The sequence below is a fragment of the Oculina patagonica genome, chromosome 2, assembly GCF_052425735.1.
Source record: "Oculina patagonica isolate OP01 chromosome 2, crgOcupat, whole genome shotgun sequence".
NCBI lineage: Eukaryota > Metazoa > Cnidaria > Anthozoa > Scleractinia > Oculinidae > Oculina > Oculina patagonica.
In genome coordinates this window covers 26,452,420-26,474,737 of record NC_135759.1, presented here as the reverse complement: position 1 = coordinate 26,474,737, position 22,318 = coordinate 26,452,420, and the positions used below count along the sequence as shown (strand labels likewise).

At 38.0% G+C, this 22,318-nt stretch overlaps 2 protein-coding genes across 2 annotated transcripts; one reads left to right on the top strand and one right to left on the bottom strand.

Moving 5' to 3' along the window:
- Nucleotides 1-1,646: 1,646 nt before the first annotated feature.
- LOC144643851 (uncharacterized) lies at nucleotides 1,647-7,214 on the top strand. The gene is made up of 4 exons (XM_078503233.1): nucleotides 1,647-2,127; nucleotides 3,066-3,170; nucleotides 3,502-3,610; nucleotides 4,295-7,214. The coding sequence occupies exons 1-4, from the start codon at nucleotides 1,891-1,893 to the stop codon at nucleotides 5,437-5,439; spliced, it is 1,596 nt and encodes a 531-aa protein (XP_078359359.1). The 5' UTR covers nucleotides 1,647-1,890; the 3' UTR covers nucleotides 5,440-7,214.
- An 852-nt stretch (nucleotides 7,215-8,066) lies between these two features.
- LOC144643848 (rho GTPase-activating protein 8-like) lies at nucleotides 8,067-22,257 on the bottom strand. The gene is made up of 12 exons (XM_078503230.1): nucleotides 21,401-22,257; nucleotides 19,315-19,428; nucleotides 15,269-15,356; nucleotides 14,566-14,697; nucleotides 14,262-14,348; nucleotides 13,232-13,330; nucleotides 12,989-13,102; nucleotides 11,673-11,746; nucleotides 11,012-11,089; nucleotides 10,385-10,513; nucleotides 9,992-10,101; nucleotides 8,067-9,665 (listed from the first exon to the last, which is right to left on the bottom strand). Exons 1-12 carry the CDS (start codon nucleotides 21,933-21,935, stop codon nucleotides 9,492-9,494), a joined length of 1,734 nt encoding a protein of 577 aa, XP_078359356.1. The 5' UTR covers nucleotides 21,936-22,257; the 3' UTR covers nucleotides 8,067-9,491.
- Between the last annotated feature and the right edge of the window lie 61 nt (nucleotides 22,258-22,318).

The window sequence follows — 22,318 nt, the reverse complement described above, 5'->3', positions numbered from 1 at the left end:
ACTATTTTCTATTTTCTTACTGATGAAGGCGAAAATTTTATACCCAACATTTAATAAAAGTAAAAGTCATTTCGTACAAGAAAAAATACGATAAAAATATGATAAGTCAAAAAAGTGTTCACTAACTAGCCTGTCGACAGGCTCGCTTAGTCCTTCCCTCCTTCCCAGACCCTGCTCGGCTTTTTCCGATACCACCCCACATCACTGGTGTAACAAGTGACCCTCTTACTTTATCTTTTCCCTTGTACATTTCGAGTGTCCAAGAGTAGAACAGCTGGTGTACTTTTGTATTCATCACACGTGACAATAGCTATTTTTTTTTTAGAAACAAAAAACGTCATCGCTACAAAAAGAGCGCCGGACCCGCACGTTTTAGAGCCCAGAAATAAAGAAATTTCTTTTTGTCTTGTTTTACTCTTTGTGACGTAACACGTGAACGCTTGATAGCGACTGTAAAACAGGGGTGGAGTGGGGGGGTATTATTTTCGGATGGAAACTTCTGTTTCAAAACTTTTCGGTTTATCTTCGAGAGGGAGACTGTGTCTTAAAATTATTTGGAGCACAGGCACTAATTCAACAATCACTGCGAACGCCCCAGGAAAGAATAGATTTGATGTTTGCCGGCGTAAATATGCCTTTTTTTTGGCCCGACTCAGAATGAGAACCGCCAAAAACATGGTTACGCCCGCAAACATCAACTCTAGGGATTATTATTAATATTTTCCGTTTTTGCCTGACTTTTAGCACAATCACTGATATGTGTGCAAAACATGTTTAGAATTTTTATGCGTGCAATAGTCGTCAGGATGTATTTCCCAGCCGTTATCTCACTTAGTCAGCTGTCACATTGAATAACACTGAGAAAAATATTAAATTTAAAGTGTATTTTTTTTTCGGTAGCCGATTCTCAAATCTACCCTGATTTTGCAGACTGAGATCGTACATTGAATCGAAGCGAAAATGAGACATGTCGATTTTGTGCCCTCCATATTTCTCTCTGTTGTGTCTTTGGCATTCACGAAGCGCAAGTTCACTCACGCGTTATGTGAAACACGTGTGAAAATGCTCGTCGCGTGATAAAACGAAGAACTACTCTCCTCTCTCCCCTAAGTGGATTATTAATCATCATTATTTTTTGCATGATATCAGAAAAAAAGGTGAACGTTAAATTGAAAAAGATTGAAAACATACAGAAATAAATACAGGCTTGTCGTTCTTCAAATTACATTGTTTTAGTTCCACGGCAGACCCTTTCTTTCTGCATTGAAACATACGTCGGTATATTTCTTCCCGACCGGGGACGGAGTCCGTACGTACTGTTATAAGTCACGAGCGGCCGCGATTCTAGTGAGTGGATTGGGAACGAACAAAAGTTCCAAGTAAACACGAGATTTCACATCACGCATACCGGAAATGGGGTTTCAACTTGTGCAAAAAACATTCTTTTTTTGATCATATTGTTAATTTTTTTCATTTCCAACTCATTTTTGATGTTATTTTAAAGTTTTTTTTGAATGATTTGGTTAAAAATTTTTATTGCTGAGTTTTAAACGTGTTCCGCTCAATTCTGTGTATCAATGGGGCGGCTAGTGCTTTGTTATATAACATTCACGACCCTTGACTCTCGTGTGCAATTTACAAGTCTCGTGTTTTTACGATAAGCATGTTCCAAAACGTGAAAAATTTCGCTGTCGGATTAGCAAAGGATAGTTTGGTCCAAATATCGTCCTCTGATTTAACCTTTATATATCACTGAAAAATAGATCCGACTGGTTCGATCCTGTAGCAATCGAAAATTACGGGAAAACAAGGCCACGTTTCTGAAAGTCACGAAACACGGCGAGCAACACAAACTCTAACTCGAACTGCAAGCGATCTGCAAATGTTGTCATGGAAGATGTTTCGAGCTTGAACGACGCTAATATCAGTGTCTCGAGCGATTTGTCGGAAAGTAGTTTTCGACCGATAACTCCAAAGAAAAGCTTCGAAGCAAGCGTCCAAAAATCGCGTTCAAACTCCAAACGACCCGAGTCTGTCGTTGTGGAAGACGACTTGAGTTTAAATGGGGATTCGTGTTCTGGTGAAGGCAACGAGTCCGCATCAGCTAAGAAGCAGAAGGATCGAGGGGTAAGTTTTTTGTAAAAAAAGAATTTTAGAGTTTTATTAATTTAAAATTTTCATGTTGGTTTTTGACACATGCAATCTGAGTTATTGTAGTTATTATGCAATATAATGCATGTATATTAGACGACAGCAAGCGAGTGTTTTCAACATAATATTTTCTCAAATGTTCCCCAAGTCTCTACTGTCCAAGGTCACCCACACTATATGCTAGTTATGACCGTTTACTGTGTATATGTTGTGGTTCAATAATTTTTATCCTTGGTTCAAATTTTATTCTTCTTTGTTTTTGGGTATGATAATGTATGATAATGAGTTTAAAACAAGGGAAAATAAAATATGAACCAAGGGTAAAAGTGAACCACAACATATATACTGCCTTATTAAGGTATGATTTAAAAATAAGCCCTAATTATCTCTAGTTATCCCCCTTCGAAAGGTCTTAAAATAAAATAGGTTTTATAGAGCTTTTACGGTAACTCAAAAGTTATTAGTGGTGGTTAAAAGTGCGTTTACATGACAGAGAAAATTGGGTACAGATCCATCAAAAATTTGTCTCGGACCTGGCCACTTTCAGTCAACTTTACGTGGGGCCATGCATATATAGGCACTTATGGCCCTGTGTAAAGTTGACTTTTTCTTTACAAAAGTGGTGAAGTCCAGACCGATTTTTTTGGAAATGTCCAGTCACACTGCAAAATGTCATTATTTGTCTCTAAACAATGTAAAACAAACACAAAAAATGTAAGACCTAAAAATATTTCGCAATAAATTTATTTACTGAGGTAACAATATCATGGAGCAGGCAGAGACAATGTACATTGTTTACTGTTTCTTATATATATTATCACAAATATAACGATATTTTTTTTGGTAAATAATGTTACACTTTTAAGCCTTGTACAGCTGTAGATTTATGTAATAAAAAAATTCATTTTTTACAGTCTGAATGTTCCCACAAAGTGATAGAAAAGAGGCGCCGTGATCGTATCAACACATCCTTGGGAGAACTTTCCCAGCTTCTGCCAGCACAAAGTAATGGAAAACAGGTACTAGTTCAATAGATGTATATTGATATACAATTTGTGGTTGCAGAAAATGCACCATAAATTGCTCCCCCCCCCCCAGATAAGAGATTGGATATTCCTGGGGGTGGGAGGGGTCTCAAAGGCCAAAAACTTTAGGAATGTATGCCTGTAATACTAGATTATAATATAAATGTATAGTCCAGCATCTTAGCGCTCTGTACCCATTGCATGCCTGTGATACTGGATTATAATATCATCGTCTAGCATTTGCAGCCCTCTTTATGCATTGCATGCCTATGACTGGTCATTGTTTGTTATTTCTGAAAAAATTGTCCATTTCTGTCTGTGGCAGGGATCGGGAAAGCTCGAGAAGGCAGAGATCTTGGAGCTAACTGTGGAGTATTTAAAGGCCCTTCGAGGTCGACTCACTGAAAAACAAGACAAAGACGTCAAAACGGAAGGTATGCGACTAGTATAGTTTAGACAAGCCCAGAACTATCGTTGTGTCTCAAAAGTCAGAAGTATACATCCTGGCCAATAAATGGTCATTGATTTATGTCCCATTACTATGCTTGCCAGCAGAAATTTCGTTGGAAACTAGTTCCATGGTTTAATTTGTACAATCTTGCCCATGGAAAGTCCTTCAATCTGGTAAAGTCCTTGAAAGTCCTGGAATTTTTTAACTAGTCTTCAAAAGTCCTTGCCCATATCTCGTCCAAGCTTGTTCGCAGAGCCAGCGCATGCGTTCCCCTTAATCAGCGGTCAGGAAACTCAATGGCTCTGGATGAATCCAAAACCGGAACCAGGAAATCCTGGTTCCAGTTTGATTGTGCTCCGGAGTTTGTGGTGGAACAGGGGGGACATGGGAGGCCGGAGGCCGGGAGAAAAGGGGCGGGAGGCGGGGAAGAGAGGGGGAAGAGGGATTCCTAAGGTGACGGGAGCTGGAATAAAACGAGTAAAATTTTGCAACATTTCATTATATTTCACAGTAGATTTGGGACAAATAGATGGGAACCACCACAGAAAGGGGCAGGAAGCGGGAGTAAAAGGTGTGGAAAGCTGGAGTGCAAGGTACGGGAGGTGGGCGGTTCAGACCCCCCTGTCCCCACCCACACACAAAGCACTCATTGAATTTTTCTATACAGGTGCCCGTGAGAAAAAGAAACCTGTGGGAGCTGTGAAGGACAAATCAGATGCAGAAATCAAGCCAGTCGACCACTTTGGCGGGTACAAGGACTGCACTGAAGAAGTTTTCCGTTTTCTGGTCAATGTAGAAGCAATGGACATGCAACAGCCATGTTTCCAGAGACTTATGGCACACCTGCGGCACCAGATCCAGTTGTTGGCCGAGTCCAACTCAGAAGTCTTCAATTCCAAAGGAAAAGTCAGCACAGAGAATGGAAAACGTACTGCGTCAAAACGAAGCTTCCAAGGGAACTCATCATCATCATCATCTACATCTTCTAGTATGGGACAAAAGAGTGGGAGTAGCAAAGGAGGAAAGGCTAAAAGAGCTCGACTTCATGCTCATCACAGCAGCAATAACAAGGTACAGATCAGCAGCAGCAGTAATGGCAACAGCACATCAGCCAGTAGTGACAATGACAACAGTTCTGATAATGCCAGGGATACCCAAAGTGATTCAGCAATATGCCTGGATGATGATCTTGCAGAGATATCAGGCAATTCACAAAAGGAAGATGAAAGTGGTAACAGAACAAACGGCAGCAGAGTTAGAGGTGCAACCACTGCCAGGAACGGAAACGAAACTGGCCCTTCCGCACCTTCAATCCCCTCCATGCTTCTGCAAGGAGGGAATATTCCACTTCGTGCACCCTTCCTAGCACCTCCTTATGCTATTCCAACTTATGCACTCCACCCAGCAGGCACTCACTACATTCCAATAGCGTTGCACCCTAGTGTACCACTACCTCCTTCCCCTATGTTTAATGGCACTGCAGGTCAGTTGCCGTTTGGAATGATGCCACCTGCAAGTGGAGGAGGGTTTGGCATGCCTTCTCAACTACCATTTGGTTTCCCCTTTCCATATGTTCCCCCAGGGGTACCACCCTATGGATATCAAGCACCTCCTGTGGGGTTCCCTTTCTTCAATGGGCTTCGTAAGGATCTTCAAGGGCAGGGTACAACTGACCCTGGTAATGGAGACATTAATGGTGATGATAGTAGCATAGAATTGCGCATCTCTCCAGAGAGTAGTGCAAATCAGACAGACACTTCACCCAGTAACTCGGAAATTGAGAGTTCAAACACAGATGAAGGAGGAAGTTGAGTATCTTCCTCTGAACAATTAACAATGTTGACCTCAAACGTTGTAACTGTGAATAAATAGTATTAGAGTGACTATCAGTAGAGTGATTTTTTTAACCCGTGAAACAACATCTTACAATTAGTGCTAAATAGTGAAAACTAAACAAAAGAAAACAATGGAATAAGTGTCTAATAGTATCTATTTGAGTAGTAACTATTTCACGGTTGAAGTAAAATCACTCTAATGTATCATTAAAGAAATGGCCTGGCAAAACGAGGAAACATGTTTCCAGAGTCACCTGTAGTGTGCGCATGTTTCTCCAATGTTTCACAGTTTTGCCACATGGGAAGCATCGTTTCCAGCGTCAATTTTGTTTCCAAGAAGCAAAATTTGCTTCTGCTACATTGCAGAAACATTTTGTGTTTCCATGCGGCATGGAAGCATAGCAAAACAAGGAAACACTAATTTTTCAAAAGGAAACGTGTTTCCATAATTATTATGGAAACATGTTTCCTTGTTTTGCCAGGCCTTTAAAGAGTGATTTAGAATAGTTTTACTGTGCTCTATGTGTGGTTTAAAAAACATCTTGCCACCTATGCAGCCAATCCTAATGACTTTAATTTGTCACAGTTTAGGTATATTTGATTTAAGGTCTTTTAATTGTGAACTGGTTTGTGTTATTTATGACTGTTGTGGTTGGCCATTTGAATAATATTGGATTTTTAACGACACTCAATTGAAAAGTGCTTTAGTGTAATTTCATTCAAAACTGTATGTTTAACAATGTGCGAGTCATAACTTCCTACTTACTGGTATTCTTCTGTAATCTGTACAATAGATTTGGTATAACGTGGGGGCTTTCTGCTACCATGCATAATAATTCTATAGTGTCTTTTGTCTCCCTTCTGTGGGCGTCCTCCTTGTCCCTTGACCATGGCTCACTCATACATAAGGTGTCTGTTTATAGAGGAGGCTCAATTAGCTAGTTTAAAGTATGCAAAAGTTAAGGTCCACACAGCCAAAGGTGACAAAAGACAATGTTTCTTAGTAGATAAAATGTTAAATACAGGGATAGTGGAACTTGACTTATGAGCTGGCTCGACCAGATTTTGATTCCCCCTTTTCTCCCACAACTTCACAATCAAAGAGCCTAATATGACTAATAGCATGAAGTTTTTTTTAAAAGTATCTTTTTATCCTTTTCAACTACTTGCAGTTGTCAAAGTCCAGATCAAAAAGTCTTGCTAGTAGACCAGGAAACGCATGATTTTTTCTTTTTGAGGACCACAGGTCAATTTCACACGTTTGCTAGTACAGAGGTCATACTTTACATCATCTTAGGCCGTGTTCACACTTAGTGTGGCAGCACTGGTACCTGGGCACTGGCCAAAAATAGCGCCATGTTTACACACAGAAAACCGAAGTACCAAGTACCATTAAGTCCCCTACAAGACCTTGTACTCGAGCACAGGCACCGCGCCCGAATTATGGAGTGGGCACTTGAAAAAAATAGAATGTTTACACAAGTGCCCAGCGAGAATTGTACTCAGGGACTGTGCCCCAGTACTAAGTGTGAACACAGCCTTACATCACACAAAAAGAGTTCACCAAAAGTGTGAGAAAATAAATCCACAGTCAGTTCCTACCATGGCCAACTGGTGTTCATAAAAATTCTCATATTGTAAAAGGGAATAAAAAATTTGGTAACATTGTAAGTAGTAATAACTTAAATCTTCATGTAAAATTAATATGAATGAGTTGAAAGTGGTGCCAATAAAGAATTTAAATCTGTTTCACTGCTGGTACATATGTCATTTGAAAGACAAAGAAACAAAAAAACAAACAAAAACAGCTCAACTGATGGTTATAAAAAATCATGTTTCAAGAAATTATATATTCTGCTGAAAAAAGGAGTCGATTTGGAAGAAATGACGAGTTTGGGATTTTATAATACCCCAGTATAATTATACCGTAAATAATCTAATAAATTCCTGTGGTGTATATTAAATTTAAGGGGTCCTGGAGGGTGAGGGGGGAGGGGGTTTAAATGGATTTGAGGTGTTTATTATTAGAGAACAAAAGCAACAATGTCAAAAGAAACAATGTCAACAAAAGAAATAAGATGTGTAGTTTGCTCACGGAGTAAACTAGAAAACAGAGTTTGTGGGTAGGGGACTAATCTTATTTGAGCTAATGCAAAGCCTATAGATGTCGTTTATTGTTCGATAGTGATGTTTTCATCATCATCAGGGTCAAAGTTTGTGGAAAACAAAAACGTGAAGTGGGTCTTGCCGTTCCTGGATGTTACCGACGTATGACAAACCGCCATATTGCTGACATACTGAGCACAGAAATTGAAAAGATAAAAGAAAGCTACCTGCACTTTGAACTCGAGATTGAACAATAATGCAATAACTGCTGCAAGCCATTGCTAACCAAGGAAGCTAAATAAATTGCATGATTTTACCCTATGGAGCGTTTCAGTTGGTTTTTGAGGCAATTGTTGGCGGGTCTCCCCGCTCTAGGGGGGGGGGGGAGAGACCCTGGAAATGGGGTTGATCATTTTGCACTCTGCTGCGTGGAATACTGGTAGTTAGTACTATCAATTTTATAGCACATTTAAAATAACTTACAGAAACAAATTCCGGTAACAATAATTATATTTATTGAAATAATTATCTCAGCTCTTCGATAAGTTCTTTCTTTTTATACATTTTCAGTTCATCTATGTATTAACTCAGTCTTGGTTTACACCGGCCATAAATAAACTCAAATTACAAAACTGTTAAATGTCTAAAGCAATCATTTTTTCAAATGAATACATCTCTTTTGTCCAGTATATGTTATTCACGAGACTGAAAAGTTTACCTGTCTTCAATCATGAGCAGAAACCCATTCGATGCAAAGAGATAGTTGAATATGAAACACCTTAATATTAGCCTGCAGAACAGGTGGTTTATTTTGCCCCTGTTATGCATGCTATGCCTTAATGAATTTTTTTGTTATTTACAACATCCATGGGTTTTACAAGAGAGTTATGTGAACACTATATTCTCCTGGATTATTGAGTGGCCCAAGAGAGCACTAGTGCAAATTATAACAAAAATAATATTTCTCTTGCCGTACCTTTCTTTGGGCAAACTCAGATCTAGTTAGAGACTAAACATTCAGATTAACTGCAGATTCACCTTGCATTACATCCTCAGAGACCCAGGGGAAGTTAGTGAGAGGTGGGGGAAAGTCTATATGGGCAAAAAAAGAATTGGTGAAGAAAAGTCAAGAATGAAAAGAAGAGCTTTTCTTTTTGTTCTTGACTTTTCTTTGCCAATTTTTTTTTCGCCTTATAGACTTTTCCTGCCCTGCCCTTGGGTCTCTGAGGATACCTGCATAATTTATACCTGCCAACTTTTTCTAATCAAAGGTGTGAGATAACCTTCTCCACATTTTCCGAAGATATTCCGACTATTTCGGGAGATTTCCGAAGAGTTCCGAAGATGTTCCTACAATTTCCGGATATTTCCCCACCCCATGGATTGTCATTGGAAACTCTAAGGGGGTGTGGATTCTTTAAAGCCAAAATTTTTAAAGGAATGTACATCGCTTAACAGGATAATTCAAAAGGGGTGGGGGATTCAGACCAAAAAACCATCCATTGGAGGGTATGGATATTTTCTGAAACAATGAACATTAGACAAACAAATATACAGCTCTGACTCTAAATATTATAAGTTACCGTATTTTCTCGATTAAACGCCGGGTCTCCAAGGTAGAGTGGTAAGTAAGCCTTTTAGGCGTTTATTTGAGGTGTAATATGATTTAGGTATGATAGCAAGATACATTCATGTCACAAATAATGATTAAAAACCCTTGTTTAATAATACATTTCGCTCAAAATAAACTGCACCATTCAAATAAATGCCGGATCCACGGAGCCAAGTTTGAAATAAACGCTGGGGGTGTTTCATTGAGAAAATACGGTATGCTTCCACACTATGTGCATGCTTAGCTTTATACAACTAAATGTACATAACACTTCCCTTTAAGTGCTGTTATACAGAGTGCTACAACTGCAGTCACCTGGTTTCAAACAAATAACTGACATTTTCCAGCATAAGTAGAGTGAAAGAATTGATCTGTGACATGGCATCAAGAGAAGCAGCCTGTGACTTGGACCACACCAGGTTTGGCCCAAACACAATGGCCAGATTCTTTGACGTCATTTTATTCACAGCAGAATGCTCCAGTACCTGCCAAGAAAGAAACAAATCATTCAAGTGGTACATAGGGTTATGTGACTTTATTAGAAATTAGGTGATCTCTCCTTCCTTTCCTAAACACCAAAGATCTTGATCACGAGTACTAAGTAACTACCGGCAACAGTATTTCTCCTCAGAATCCCATCAGCTTATTGGTAATACTGTAGTGGAAAACTGTCAATTATGCACTGTTCAGCAAATTATCACAACTAACATAATATTATTAAAAAAATGTGTATAAAAGAAGAATTGATTTTTTTTCAGGGTATTCAACTGAAAAGACCAGTCTGCTATTAAATGAACAGATACTCAGTTACCTCATTTAAGAACTCCATAAGAAATTTTATCAGAAGAAAGTTTTCTTCTGGTAGTTCATTGTGTAGGATATGCCACATTTCTTTCAGCTTCTCTGTTTCATCAGGAATTACTAAGGCGAAGAAAAAGAGAAAAGGACCTCAGTGTGAAACTAACACTCACCATCTGACAATAATAATTATTGTTACAGTTGCTGTAATTGTTACAATCTTTGCAACTATAAGGGCATGTCTGTATAATAGTAAAATCTGTACATATGCTGCTTTCTCTGTCAGTTAACTTCCTGATCGATGACTTAGTCCTAAGGCAAGATTTCTTGGCAACAGGGTGCTCACAGAATAGAATATCTGAGTGAAGACTCGCAGTAAATCTTTAAGTGCATGTTGTATACTTACATGTGCTAGTAACAATTGTATCATAGAGTTTGAATGTCAGGATTGGCTCTGGAAGTTCTCTTAAGAACCTCTTTATAATGACTGCTGCACAGTGGATGTCTTCTGGGTCATTATAGCGTACTTCAAAACCTAAAAGTAAACAATATATATTAAATTTATGGCAAACACTTTGCCTATGGATATAGTCTGGTAGAGGCCTTGTTCACCACTGATAGTAGAACAGTTTGCCTTCTCTTATTCAGAGTAGAAAGAGAATGGAACCTGTGTCTAGCAGAGCCTCCTTTGCAGACCTTCTTTGAGGAATGGGTGACAAGTCCAAAGAACATCTGCGAAGGAGGCTACACCTAGCAGGGAATAATTTATTAGCACATAAGTAGGGTATGTTTCTTGCTGAATCTTATATACATCTGGCAGGAATTTCTGGATTTAAATACCTGGCGCAAAATGGGATAGAAAATTCTGGTGGAGTTTTTCCATCCTCGACCACATTGACTGCCTTGCATCGCAAAAATAAGTTTTTTCATTTGTAAGCCTGCAAACCAGTGCACACATTTGAATATAACCAAAGCTGTTATATGCCTAAACTAAGAAAACTTTACTTGTAAAAGGAAACTGCAACAAACTAACCTTTGTTGAACATCTGGGTAATATCTTTAACGGTTTTCATATTGCCAGATCTTCGGAAAATTCCCTCAACTTCTAATGCTGTTATTAAAATATATAAAACTTTTTGTGAATGCTATTTAAATCAATGACTGGATATACTAATTAATAATGAATTTATTTAACATGTACAAACCATTTCTTTCTGAATAATAACTGGGGGCAAATAAAAAATATTTTAGTTTTTACACCAAATAGGGGTGATTATTTGAGGGTAGTCAATAATTGGAGGAAATGGGGGGGGGGGAAGTCATCAATATCCTTGACATCAGAGTTCAAAACATTCATATTCAGGTGTAAATGTTTAACATGACGGGAAAAGAATGAAATATTTAGTTGAGGTAGATAAAGGGGGTTGATTATTCAAGGCAGATTGGGAAGGGGTGGGGGAGGGCCGATTATTTTGAGTTGTGATTATTTTAAATATTTTTACCAAAGGAGGGGCCAGAACATTTGAGGGGGTCGGGGGATAAATTGAGGGATGGCCTTTATTTAAAGAAATGCAGTAATTTATACAGACACATTGTTTTAGCCTTGGTATTCAATAAGCAGCTGTCCTAATACTGACAAGAAAATTACTGATAATTATATAATTTAATAATATGCAGTTTCATTGTTCCCTTACCAGTTTCTCTTAAGAACTTCACTGATGTTGACATCACAGGTGGGATGCACTCCCCATTATTGTTTTCCCTCATCCTTAAAATAAAAAGAGGAAGAAAGTGACTTAAATTATGAAAAGTTTGGACCCCATGCAGGGCGCAGAGGAAAAAAATTAATATATTTTGTCTTTACTAGTAAGTCGCGTACCCAGTAAGTTACTGAAAGTTAAACAATTAAATAAGGAATTTAACACTGAACACTAAGCAAAGTTAACAAGTTCAAATTTAACTGGCTCTATGGGAGGCGCAGTGGCCTAATGGTTAGCATGCTGGACTCCAGATTGAGCCGTCCGGGTTCGAGGGGGGAGTAGAAATACTCCTAGTCACTTCAGGCTACAGAATCCGGGAGAAGCTCCAGCCTGTACGGGCCACTTAAGGCTCGATGCAGACTACCGGTAATCTTGTTCCCACATCTCGCGGGTAGACGAAGCCGGAAGGCGAGATCTGGCCAAGTAAGAAAATTCAATTTTTTTGATTGGCTCTTTCAAAGCATGGCTGTCACAGCGCTAAAATTTGAACGTGTGATGCGGCCCCAAGGGAATTCAATGTCTGTATTTTATGCAAATTATAGATGATGCACGCAATCATAATATATATCATTTTTGGAACGTTTCGTTGTTTACAGTCGGCCTCAAAAGACAAGAAGATTTTGTTTTAGTTCTTTGTAGCATTATAAAGCTATTTCAAACGAATAACGATGTTTAAAAACAGAGAATCTGCCGTAAGAATATTTACGTTTGATTATGTGACCGGATCAAATTTGCATAAAACCTAGACATGTCTCAGACATTGCATGTAACTGCCGAATGAACAGTTTTTTAAATCAAATAAATATTTTTACCCACCCTAAAGCCTTCATAATTGCCTTTTGCTTAGTAAAATACTCTGCTAGATATTATTCCAGGAAAGACGAGAATGGTAAAGCATTCGTTATTCATTTGGTTGAGGATTGGTTATTTATTTGATTGCCATTTTCTTAGATATTTGGTTATTTATTTGATTGCCATTTTCTTAGATTGCATTCCTGACAGGCAATCACGTGGTACAAATCAGATTTGACCAGATCTCGCCTTCGGCTTCGCCCACGAGATCTGGGAACGAGATTAGATGCAGACTTTACCTTTATGTTGAACATGGTTCATTTTTTCCACACACATAAGCCATCCATAAATTTCATTTTACACAGTGACATAAAGCCAATAAAACTGTTGCATGAACGTATGCACATAACGTGAAGTGCTACTATCAGTGGAAATCCAGCTTAAATAATTATACACACCATGTCAGTGACACACCAAATTGTTGTGTTTTAGGGATTTCTGCTGGAGTTGCATAAAACACTCCTGATGGCTCTTTAGGTGCGACATGTTTCACTTGAATCTCATCATCATGCCTGAAAAGTGATAGTACAGTATCTAGTAATCAGTAAACAGCTGGCAAGCATGCTCATTTTGTCACATTGCTTTTCTTGATCGATATTCTGACACACAATAACAAAACGTGTAAAGGCTGGTGTACTTACTCTTTGACTTGCACAGGTATGTCTATCTGATCAAGATGAACAAATTCTGCTAGATCATGAAGTCGAGGTACATAAAACAGCTTTCTTGAAAACTTGGGACTGAAACACAGATTGCGTATTAAATAAATGACAAACAATGCATGCAGCAGTGACGACGACGGTTTCTCAAGAGGGTTTTTCAGGAAATTTGTCAAAAATTAACAGACATTTAAAAGGAGCTGTAGTGAAAACTTTGGTGTTGAATGATTGTTCAACAAAAGTTGCATTATTTTGTAGTGTGACAGTCATCTGAAATACAATAAAGGATACTTCTCGGGAGCGACAAGGTTAAACACCGTCTCATTATAATTGTTTAAACAGGTCCATTGTGTTAAAAGAATGTAGAGATGTCTGTTTACTGAACCTAATAGAACTTGTCAAATATAATTTGTCTCAGCTTCATTTATACCGGTACTTAGTCCTAAGTCCTCTCTAACTTCCCAGGAGTATTTTGCTTTGATGGTTCTTCACAGTGATTTCTTGACTGTTGAGTTAAACTTAAATGTAAATGTAAATGTAATTAAATGTAAATGTAATTTGTTTACCCACGTGACACGGAAGAGCTCAGGAGCTCGTAAAGACATATACGTGCATCCAAGATCGAATTGGAATTTGGAGTGTTGGTTTTTGTGGAGGGAGGAAAACCATTCTGACCTGTAGTTAGTTCCCAGTCCTATTCGGGTCTATTGATTGGTTGATTGCAAGCAACAAACCAATCGACCGCCTTGGCATAAAGCAATGCCAAAGTCTTATAGCAAGATAATCAAGTATCATTTGCAATTTTGAAAGCACAATAAATTAGTTTTATCTTTTAAGTAAAAATGATAGTTAAGAGTGTATAAGATTTGATCTTGGCTTCAAGTTGTCTCAAACCTTAACTTTCCATCAACAGTGTACTTAAACATAATATAAAACAATTTTTAAAGATTAAATCATTAACATATTTATTAATTATAAGTGGGATTGAAAAAGTTCATTATAACAAACATACCTCACAATTTTAGCTATGGTTGCCCATATCAGCTTGATAGTGCTAGACGGGTGAACTACAAAGAGAGCTTTGATGTTCTTCCGATACCTGCAATTTAGTAACGAGCAATCTTTTTATTGGGCAGTTTTGTAAAACAAATTACAGGGAATTATTTCCAACCAAAACAACCAGTCCTAAGTCAGAATTGAGTTCTTTTTATCCCCTCCCTCATTGGGCTTTTAACAGCTGCAGCCAAGGTCAGTCGTATACACAGAATCAAGTAAAATAATGATTCAGAATCACATTGACTTTTTCGTTTACTTACTTCCTGTCCAGGTCGCGGTAAAGCTGGATGACTCTTGACATTGCTGGCTTGTTCTTGCTTGTTAATCCAAAATGGAAGTAGACAATAGTGTAGTCATTCTCCACATACTGATCTAGTGTGCATAACAAATACCTAAAAACAAACAAACGTCCACAAATTGTATTAGCTGGACAGTGTGACTAGGTTAACTTTTGATTTTTTAATACAATTAGCACACAATGACAAATATAGACGAATTCAGGGCAGATAGAAGATTCACCAACAAAATATGCTATTGAATATCTGCCAATGGGAAATTGTATGCAAGACAAGATTTTTATCCAATACTCTCAATATTGAAGAACCTTAAAGAAGTTCTTTGGCCCCCTGCCCTGGGGGCTTACTGACATTTTACGGTAATTATAATTACCAACTTAAAGAGTCCCTCTTGACCAGTTTGCTTTGCGGCATTTGTCATGACTGTTATTATCAGGGGAACTTTATCTTTACAGGACAACCTAAAATAGCTTTTGGTGTGCGATGCATACTCGTGATTACCACAGATATCAGTTTACAAAATTCCCTGACTTTTTCCTGATAAAAATAAAATTCCCTGACCATTTATAAATACAAAATGTCAGATATACAGTAGTAGTGGCCTTGATGGCTATCTACCATCTCATATCCAACGTGCACCTCATGGAATAATATTATTAATTATAACCTGAACAGCCGTGTGTGATCAATGGAGTTGATTGGTGGAATTCTGCATGCAGAGAAAACAATAACAGGCCTGCCACTTTTATCATCACCTTGTGAAAGAAACAGAAAAATAGTAATACATATACAATGATTTCTGTATCTGGCTGTTTCTTTCAGCAAAAAATACTGTTAGTAAGATGTGAATTTCTAAATTAGCCTATAGAGCGGTTTTCACTTGAGTGTCAAAAGTAAATTGCGTTTGCTTGGGTTTTGCATTACTACGCTTGGGCATTTCCGCAGTTACGGACGTTACATTCAGAGTCATTTTTGAAACTTTAATCTAGCACAGGCAAAGAATAGGAGGAGGTTGTCCAATGTTACATTGATTATCATGTTTGTGCCTACTGATTCATTAATTGAGTTATAAAAGTTTTCCACCTGACTGGCCCATATGTTAAAATAGAGCAAAAAACACACCGTTACGGACGTTACATAAAAAACAACCACATGAGCAAGAGCACTGGTATTAATGGAAAATTCCTGTGAAGTGTCAGGGCTTATTGCATGAACTGCTCCAAATATTTGAAGTATAGTAGTTGTGTGAACCAAAAAGCTTCATTTCATTTAAACTCACTTTCGCAATTATACAATGCTATGTGAACTTTAGCGTTAAGGACGTTACAGCCAATGTTACGGACGTTACACTGTGTGAAATATTATATTATTTTGTATTGTAGGCCACATTTTTTTGGACATAAAAGTTCAAAATGGCTTGTATTTAACATTTTATAAATCAAACTGGTTGGTACTTTATGTTAAAGCTGTGCAATGTCCCAACACAGTATGAAGGACACTACATGCATTTTACATAAAGTACTCAGCCTTGAGCATGAGCATGCTCAAACTATCTGAGCCCACAGACATATACTGGACTCCAGTGGGTATAATCCATTCCTTCTCTAAAACACTGCTTTCTTTGACAATTCACATATCCAAAATTGCCTTTAATTAACTGTGGCAGAAACAGTCCAAAATCACAAGCTTCAAGAATTGTAACATCCGTAACGTAACGTCCGTAACAAAGTTTTGTTACCATTTTTACCGAATGGTAATGAGGTTATGTTATGGGCCGCATTTTCTCACTCGAACACTCACTCACTCACTCACTCGATTCTGATATCAAACCGCAATTAATTTATCATTAAACGAGAAACGTGCTGATGGAATGGTCTTTTATTATAAACGCATTCAGCACATGTCAATCAGAAACAAATTATTCTTCAACCTCGTTCCAGGGTCTCTCTCTTTCAGGGCAGTAAACTGAATTTCACAAAACAAATCGAAAGAGGATCACTTACACTTATCCTCTGGTGATAAAAGAGAATAGAATTCGCTCAACGAAGCCTCAGAGCATAGGCTATCAATGACCCATTCACGTAAGAAAACATTCAAAGACGCGTTTTAGTAAACACAACATTCATGCACGTTTTTGTTTCGCGTCACATCATCTTTGTGTCACGTCATCCGTTCTTCATCTTTTTGAGTCGTGCAAAAACGCGCATCTTTCTCTCAAATTTTATTCGCTGCTTAAAATAACGCTATACGTGCTGGCAGAAAAGTAAACATATTTAAAAAACAAATTTACTTAATGCTTAAAAGGATCAAAGGTTACACTTAAATATTTTTGTGATGAAATAGAATTCGCGCTACGAAGCCTGAGAGCACGAACCATCAATGATGCAATTCCCATGGAAAAATAAAACATTCACAGGGAAATAAAGTGATATTGTGTTACATTATTGAACGCTTATTTGAAGAAAAAAAGCTATCAATGACCCATTCACGCAAGAAAACACTCGAAGGCAAATTAAGTGAGATTGTGACATTACTGATAGCACCTATGGACTACATATAGTTACGCTTAAACTGTTATAGAAAATTATTATTGCATGTGACGTGATTTAATAAATGTTTCAGCTCACTGGAAAAACACAAATGCGTAGCACGTTTCTGTTTCGCGCTACGTCACCTCGTGTCACGTCATCCGTTTTTCATCTTTTTGAGGCGAGCAGATCTCAAATTTCATCGGCTGTTCAAAAAATAACAACGCTTGTCGCTGCCTAACCTCCCACGCAGTCGTTCTTAGGGGCGATTGTGTTCCACACCGTGTAACGCAATCGCGGGGAGGAGTGTAACGCGATCACCCCTAAGAACGACTGCGTGGGAGGCTAGTCGCTGCCCGGTATGTATATTATATATGTGCTGACAGAAAAGTAATTGAACACACAATTTATCGCATCTAAGACAGTAAAAACCATATTCAAAGGTTACAATTTATTTTGGTGGTGAAAAATAGAATTTGCGCTTCGAAGCCGGAGAGCACAAAGCATCAGTGACCCATTGACGCAACTCACATGAAAAAAAAAAAGCATTTAAAGGCAAATGAAGTGAGACCGTTACATTCTTGAACGTTTATTTGAAAAACAAAGCGAAGGACGCCACTTCATCGAATTACCATGAGGTTGCTCGAAGAGCCTTTGATTTGGAAAATGTTGCAGTTTTTCAGGGACTGCTTTTTACCAAAGTGTTTCTAACGAATATTTAGCTTTGTGGCAGAAATATCTTTGAAATCTTTTACATGTTTGTTTTAAAAATGGAAAAAGATTGTGTAAACGTTACGGACGTTACGTAACGTCCGTAACAAAATTTACTTTGTTAATAACTATTTTTTCAAAACGTTCAGGGTGAAATTTATATTTTTTATGTATTAACTCCTTTGAGGTATTTCTTCTGATATAACTGTTTGTAGACACAAATCATTTCCACATTTTATAAAGCAAGTTAAAAAATTTGTCTCTCACCTATTGTTTATTAAAAAAATAAACACTTACTTTGGAGACCCCCCCTGAATGCATTGCTATCACAAGCGAACTGAAACTTATTTTTCTATGTACTAAAACTTGTCAACAATATAATACAGGGTATGATTTTATGTCCAATCACTTTTTAAAAATCTAAATTTTTCACATTCTCACATGGAATTGCCCGCTTAGTGATTGGCTTAAAAATCTCGCGCCACTTTCTCAACCAATCAGAAGTAAAACCAAAACCAATTGTGACTTGCTCGCTCATGTTTTCCCACGCTTCGTGTAATTGCTTCGAGTTTTGATTGGACAATGGGTTGCTCTCCGTCCTTTGTGATTGGCCAGAGTGATTACTTTGGTTTTGGTTTTACGACACTCAATTGAAAACTGCTCTAAATGTCCTTACGTTTATCAGTTATAGTCACTGGTCAGGGAAGTGGCGAAAATCTAAAATGTAGTGTCAGTAATTGTTAACATTACCTTCATTTTCACTTTAAATTTAAACAGTTGCCATTACAAACTTAGAAACTGACAATTTTCTGTATTCCTCCTTGGAAAGTTGACTAGTCCAAAATTTTATGTATCATTTCCAGTTTTCTAATCTACTAAGTTCTTGTTTTGGAAATAACCCCTGCCCAGTAAAACCCTCTCTAAGTTAGTCCAATCCCATAAGTACTGTACATCTTATTAACCAAGGGTGAGGGCCATACCAGGAGAATATCGGTCCAAGGTCTCGACAGTACGGGCCAAGAGCAGGAAGGTCTGAACAGTAAAGACCTTCAGCTGATATTCGCACAGTATGATCCCAGGCCTGCGAGAGCAAGCTTAGTTAACAAGAGATTTATTACATGACTGAAAAAGATTTTTATAGATATGAGCAAATTAAAGTGGAAAGGGTAAAAAGTATGTACAGGATTCTGGCCAAGGACCCACTGAGTCATTCGGTTGGAAAAGAATTTCCAAAATAACATTGTTTTACAAACAAATAAAAGCTACAAGAGGGTTGTTTATACAATTCAAGTTTATTTTTTTTACGTTTGTAGCAGTAAGCCATTACAATGCACAAATTCATGAAGGATCACTTGGAGCAATACCTACTTAGAAATATTGGACTGGATTTAAGTAATAATTGGTTTTCTGACTACCTTTGTCATATTATAATAATGTATGGTATCGAAAATAACAGTGATAAATAACCGCTTACCAGCCACTGATAGTATGCGATGTCGGGCGATATCACGAAAGTTATCATTTATTGCACTCAAGCCTTGCTGAATGAAAGTAGATTTTGTTTCTGATGAATTTACTTCTGCTACACCTGTTAAGACAAACGGTAAAATGGTGTAACAATATTGCAACAAACAACATTTGTTGTTGCTAAATTAGCAGCTGTGCTCGGTTAAATTTGTCTTTACTCTTCACTCAGGGGTTACTATGCTTTCCTGAAGCCTTCCAAGGGGGCTAGCTGTGTCGCAATGTGGCATGTTTCTAAGAATTAATGTCGCCTAGCCAATAGCTGTAAATGTTCCTCTCGTTTTTCTTGCTAATTGTGTTAATGTCACATTGTGTCGCTGTCACATTTCAGTGCCATAATGATGTTGCTTGTCGCTGTTAAAATGTTCCTGTGTTGCAAGTATTCAGGGTCATGTCGCTTGTCGCTTTTAACCCCTTGGAAGGCCTCTTTCCTAGGGGATACTGTTAACTCCTACTGGGTATTCTTCTCCCAGGGGGTATGCTCCAGTCTACTGCCAGGGAGATTTACAAGACGATTTAGCAAGGGATAGGTGTAAAATGAAGCTACCTTATTACATGAAATTTTCGCGACATGTTAATTTTGCGATTTTGAGGTGCGCATATTTCGCGACACTTAAATTTCGCGATTTTGCGAAAATTTTGTATTTTGAATCACTTTAATTTCGCGTTTTTGAGTACGACACAATTTACATTTCCTTGGCAATACCATTTAACATGCCCTTAAATTAAATAAAAAGACTTCATCAAAGGAACAATAACGTCAAAATTAACAAAAACGCAAGGGCGGGACTAATTCTCGGCAATAGCAACAACAGAGCAGTTTCCACAATGTCTACAAGTACTGTAGGTCATGCTTGTACGTGTATGAGTTACTGTTCTTGAGTCAATTGACGACAACATCCATTTACATTGAAAATTCCTTCCTTCAGTGGTACTCAACTTATTTTTTCTTGATTGTTGGCATAATGTGAGTCACTTAATTTTCGCGTCATGTTATGTTCGCGACACTTATTGTTCGCGTCACTTTAATTTCGCTTTTTTTTGGAATCGCAAAATTCGCGAAATTAAAGTGTCGCGAAAATTTCATGTAATAAGCTATGAATCAATAGTCCAAAAATACACTTATAGCAAAAATTAATGATACCCCATGATACCACTGTCAGTGCCATTTTCAAATCTCCCCACCACCCCGCCACCCTTGGATGTCAAGAATTTACACATTGCAGAGCCAATTCAATATCCAAAATGTAGCAGTTAATCCTCATTACATTAACTTGGAAATTCATAGCTGAAAGAATTTCAAGCTGAAAAGAAAATTGCAAGCTGAGACAAAGTTGACCCTGGGTAATTACAGTCGAACCCCTATTATCTTCAAATACTCAGTTGTCCTCCCTCCATTGAATTTCTTTCATTTATTCGATAATTTTATTGTAAGTGATGTTTTGTTCTTTTAATAACAATCTGTGCTTTGAAACCTAAAATCTAGGTATTATGTGACACTTGGCACTCCACGAGTTGCCCTGGATAGGCAAGCCAAAGTGTTTATAAGAGAAAAAGTAGTCCCAATTACCAGGGTTACCCTACTTGTCAAGGCCAGACAACTCGCTCACCCCAGTTGTCTCACCCCTTGAGATGAATACGTGTAAACGGTTGGTTGAATGTAAACCGTTGCTGGTTCAATTCTCCAAAGGAAAAAGTGAGTTAGCTCAGCCAGGGTTACTCACGGGGAGGGTTGTCTCAAGTACTAAGACAATATAAATTGGCCCTTATAAACCGTAGAAATGGCACCACAAAATATCCAAAACTTTGCAGTGAAACCACTTGCCTCATGGCTTGTGATTCCTGCTGAGTTTTGAACATATTATGCATGACATCATTTCTATGGTCTACCATGAAAAATGTGGTCGATTTGCTAAATACCCCCGAACTAATACATCACTTGACAGACAAAAGAAAACCAGTGTCACCTGATATAAACAAATTAAAACTAATTAGTTAATTGCTTTATTCTTGTAAGGGTGCATGGGAAACCTTACCTTGCTGGGCAGCAGCATTATCAAGAACATCTTTGTCTTCAAAACTTTCTAATGCTTCGTCGTTTTCGTAAAGACTAAGACTGTGTGTACCATCAACAGGTTCTGTGTCAAGACCGCTAGCTGTTGCTTGTTCACTCGAACTGACTGTATTTGCTAAGCTAGTTTCTTTAATACGGCCTAAAATAAGTCCCGAAGCTCGATGCAATTCCATCTTTTCTCTCGAGTCTAATCTTCCAAAGGATGGTTTCGTGTTTTCTGGCGCAGGGCCTTCTTCGTCAGTTGCATTTTGAGATGACAGCGGGTCGAATTCTTGTAACAAGTTCTTTTCGACAGTTAAATCACTAAAATCTGTCATTCCGTATCTTTTGGTTCTCTCAGGTGACAAATGCCCTGACCTTCTTTCAATTACTGGTTCGACGTGACGGTGAGAACTTAAACTCACGTCCAAGAGAAAGTCGTTTTTCCTTTGCGAAGAGTTCGATATTTCCTGCTGCTCTTCGAAATGGCTTCCGATAACGGGAAACGGCTCGTTCATATCTGTCCAAATTCACACTTGAAGAAGGAAAAATACAAGTGAAAACCTTCTTAATCAACTCATGATGATTTTCCCTTTCATTTAAGTCGTGACAACGTTGACATTGCCTCCCTCCTAAAATCCGAGACAAGAAAACAACATTTCTGATTTCTGATGTGCTGCACGCAGGCAACTCAAGAATGATGTACAAAATAGCCCTTCAGGGAGAGGGGAGAGGGGGAGAGACTATTGGAGATTTTTTACCAAAAGGTAGTTCATTCGAGATTTATAGTATTTAGCGAAATGCTATTAAACATTTTTATGAGAGTTTCTTCTACAAATGTTCGATTTTACACACCATTTTTTGCAGATTTAACATTTGATATGCCGTTATTATCCCTTGG

What these genes read in the sequence shown, in the direction of transcription:
- LOC144643851 (XM_078503233.1), top strand. Translation starts at nt 1,891, where the DNA reads ATGGAAGATGTTTCGAGCTTGAACGACGCTAATATCAGTGTCTCGAGC. An exon ending in AGAAGCAGAAGGATCGAGGG is followed by an intron (nt 2,128 to 3,065) that starts GTAAGTTTTTTG and finishes CATTTTTTACAG; the next exon opens with TCTGAATGTTCCCACAAAGT. An exon ending in CACAAAGTAATGGAAAACAG is followed by an intron (nt 3,171 to 3,501) that starts GTACTAGTTCAA and finishes TGTCTGTGGCAG; the next exon opens with GGATCGGGAAAGCTCGAGAA.
- LOC144643848 (XM_078503230.1), bottom strand. Translation starts at nt 21,935, where the DNA reads ATGAACGAGCCGTTTCCCGTTATCGGAAGCCATTTCGAAGAGCAGCAG. An exon ending in TCGCATACTATCAGTGGCTG is followed by an intron (nt 15,357 to 19,314) that starts GTAAGCGGTTAT and finishes TTCTTTCACAAG; the next exon opens with GTGATGATAAAAGTGGCAGG. An exon ending in TACCCAGATGTTCAACAAAG is followed by an intron (nt 10,514 to 11,011) that starts GTTAGTTTGTTG and finishes GTTTACTTTTAG; the next exon opens with GTTTTGAAGTACGCTATAAT.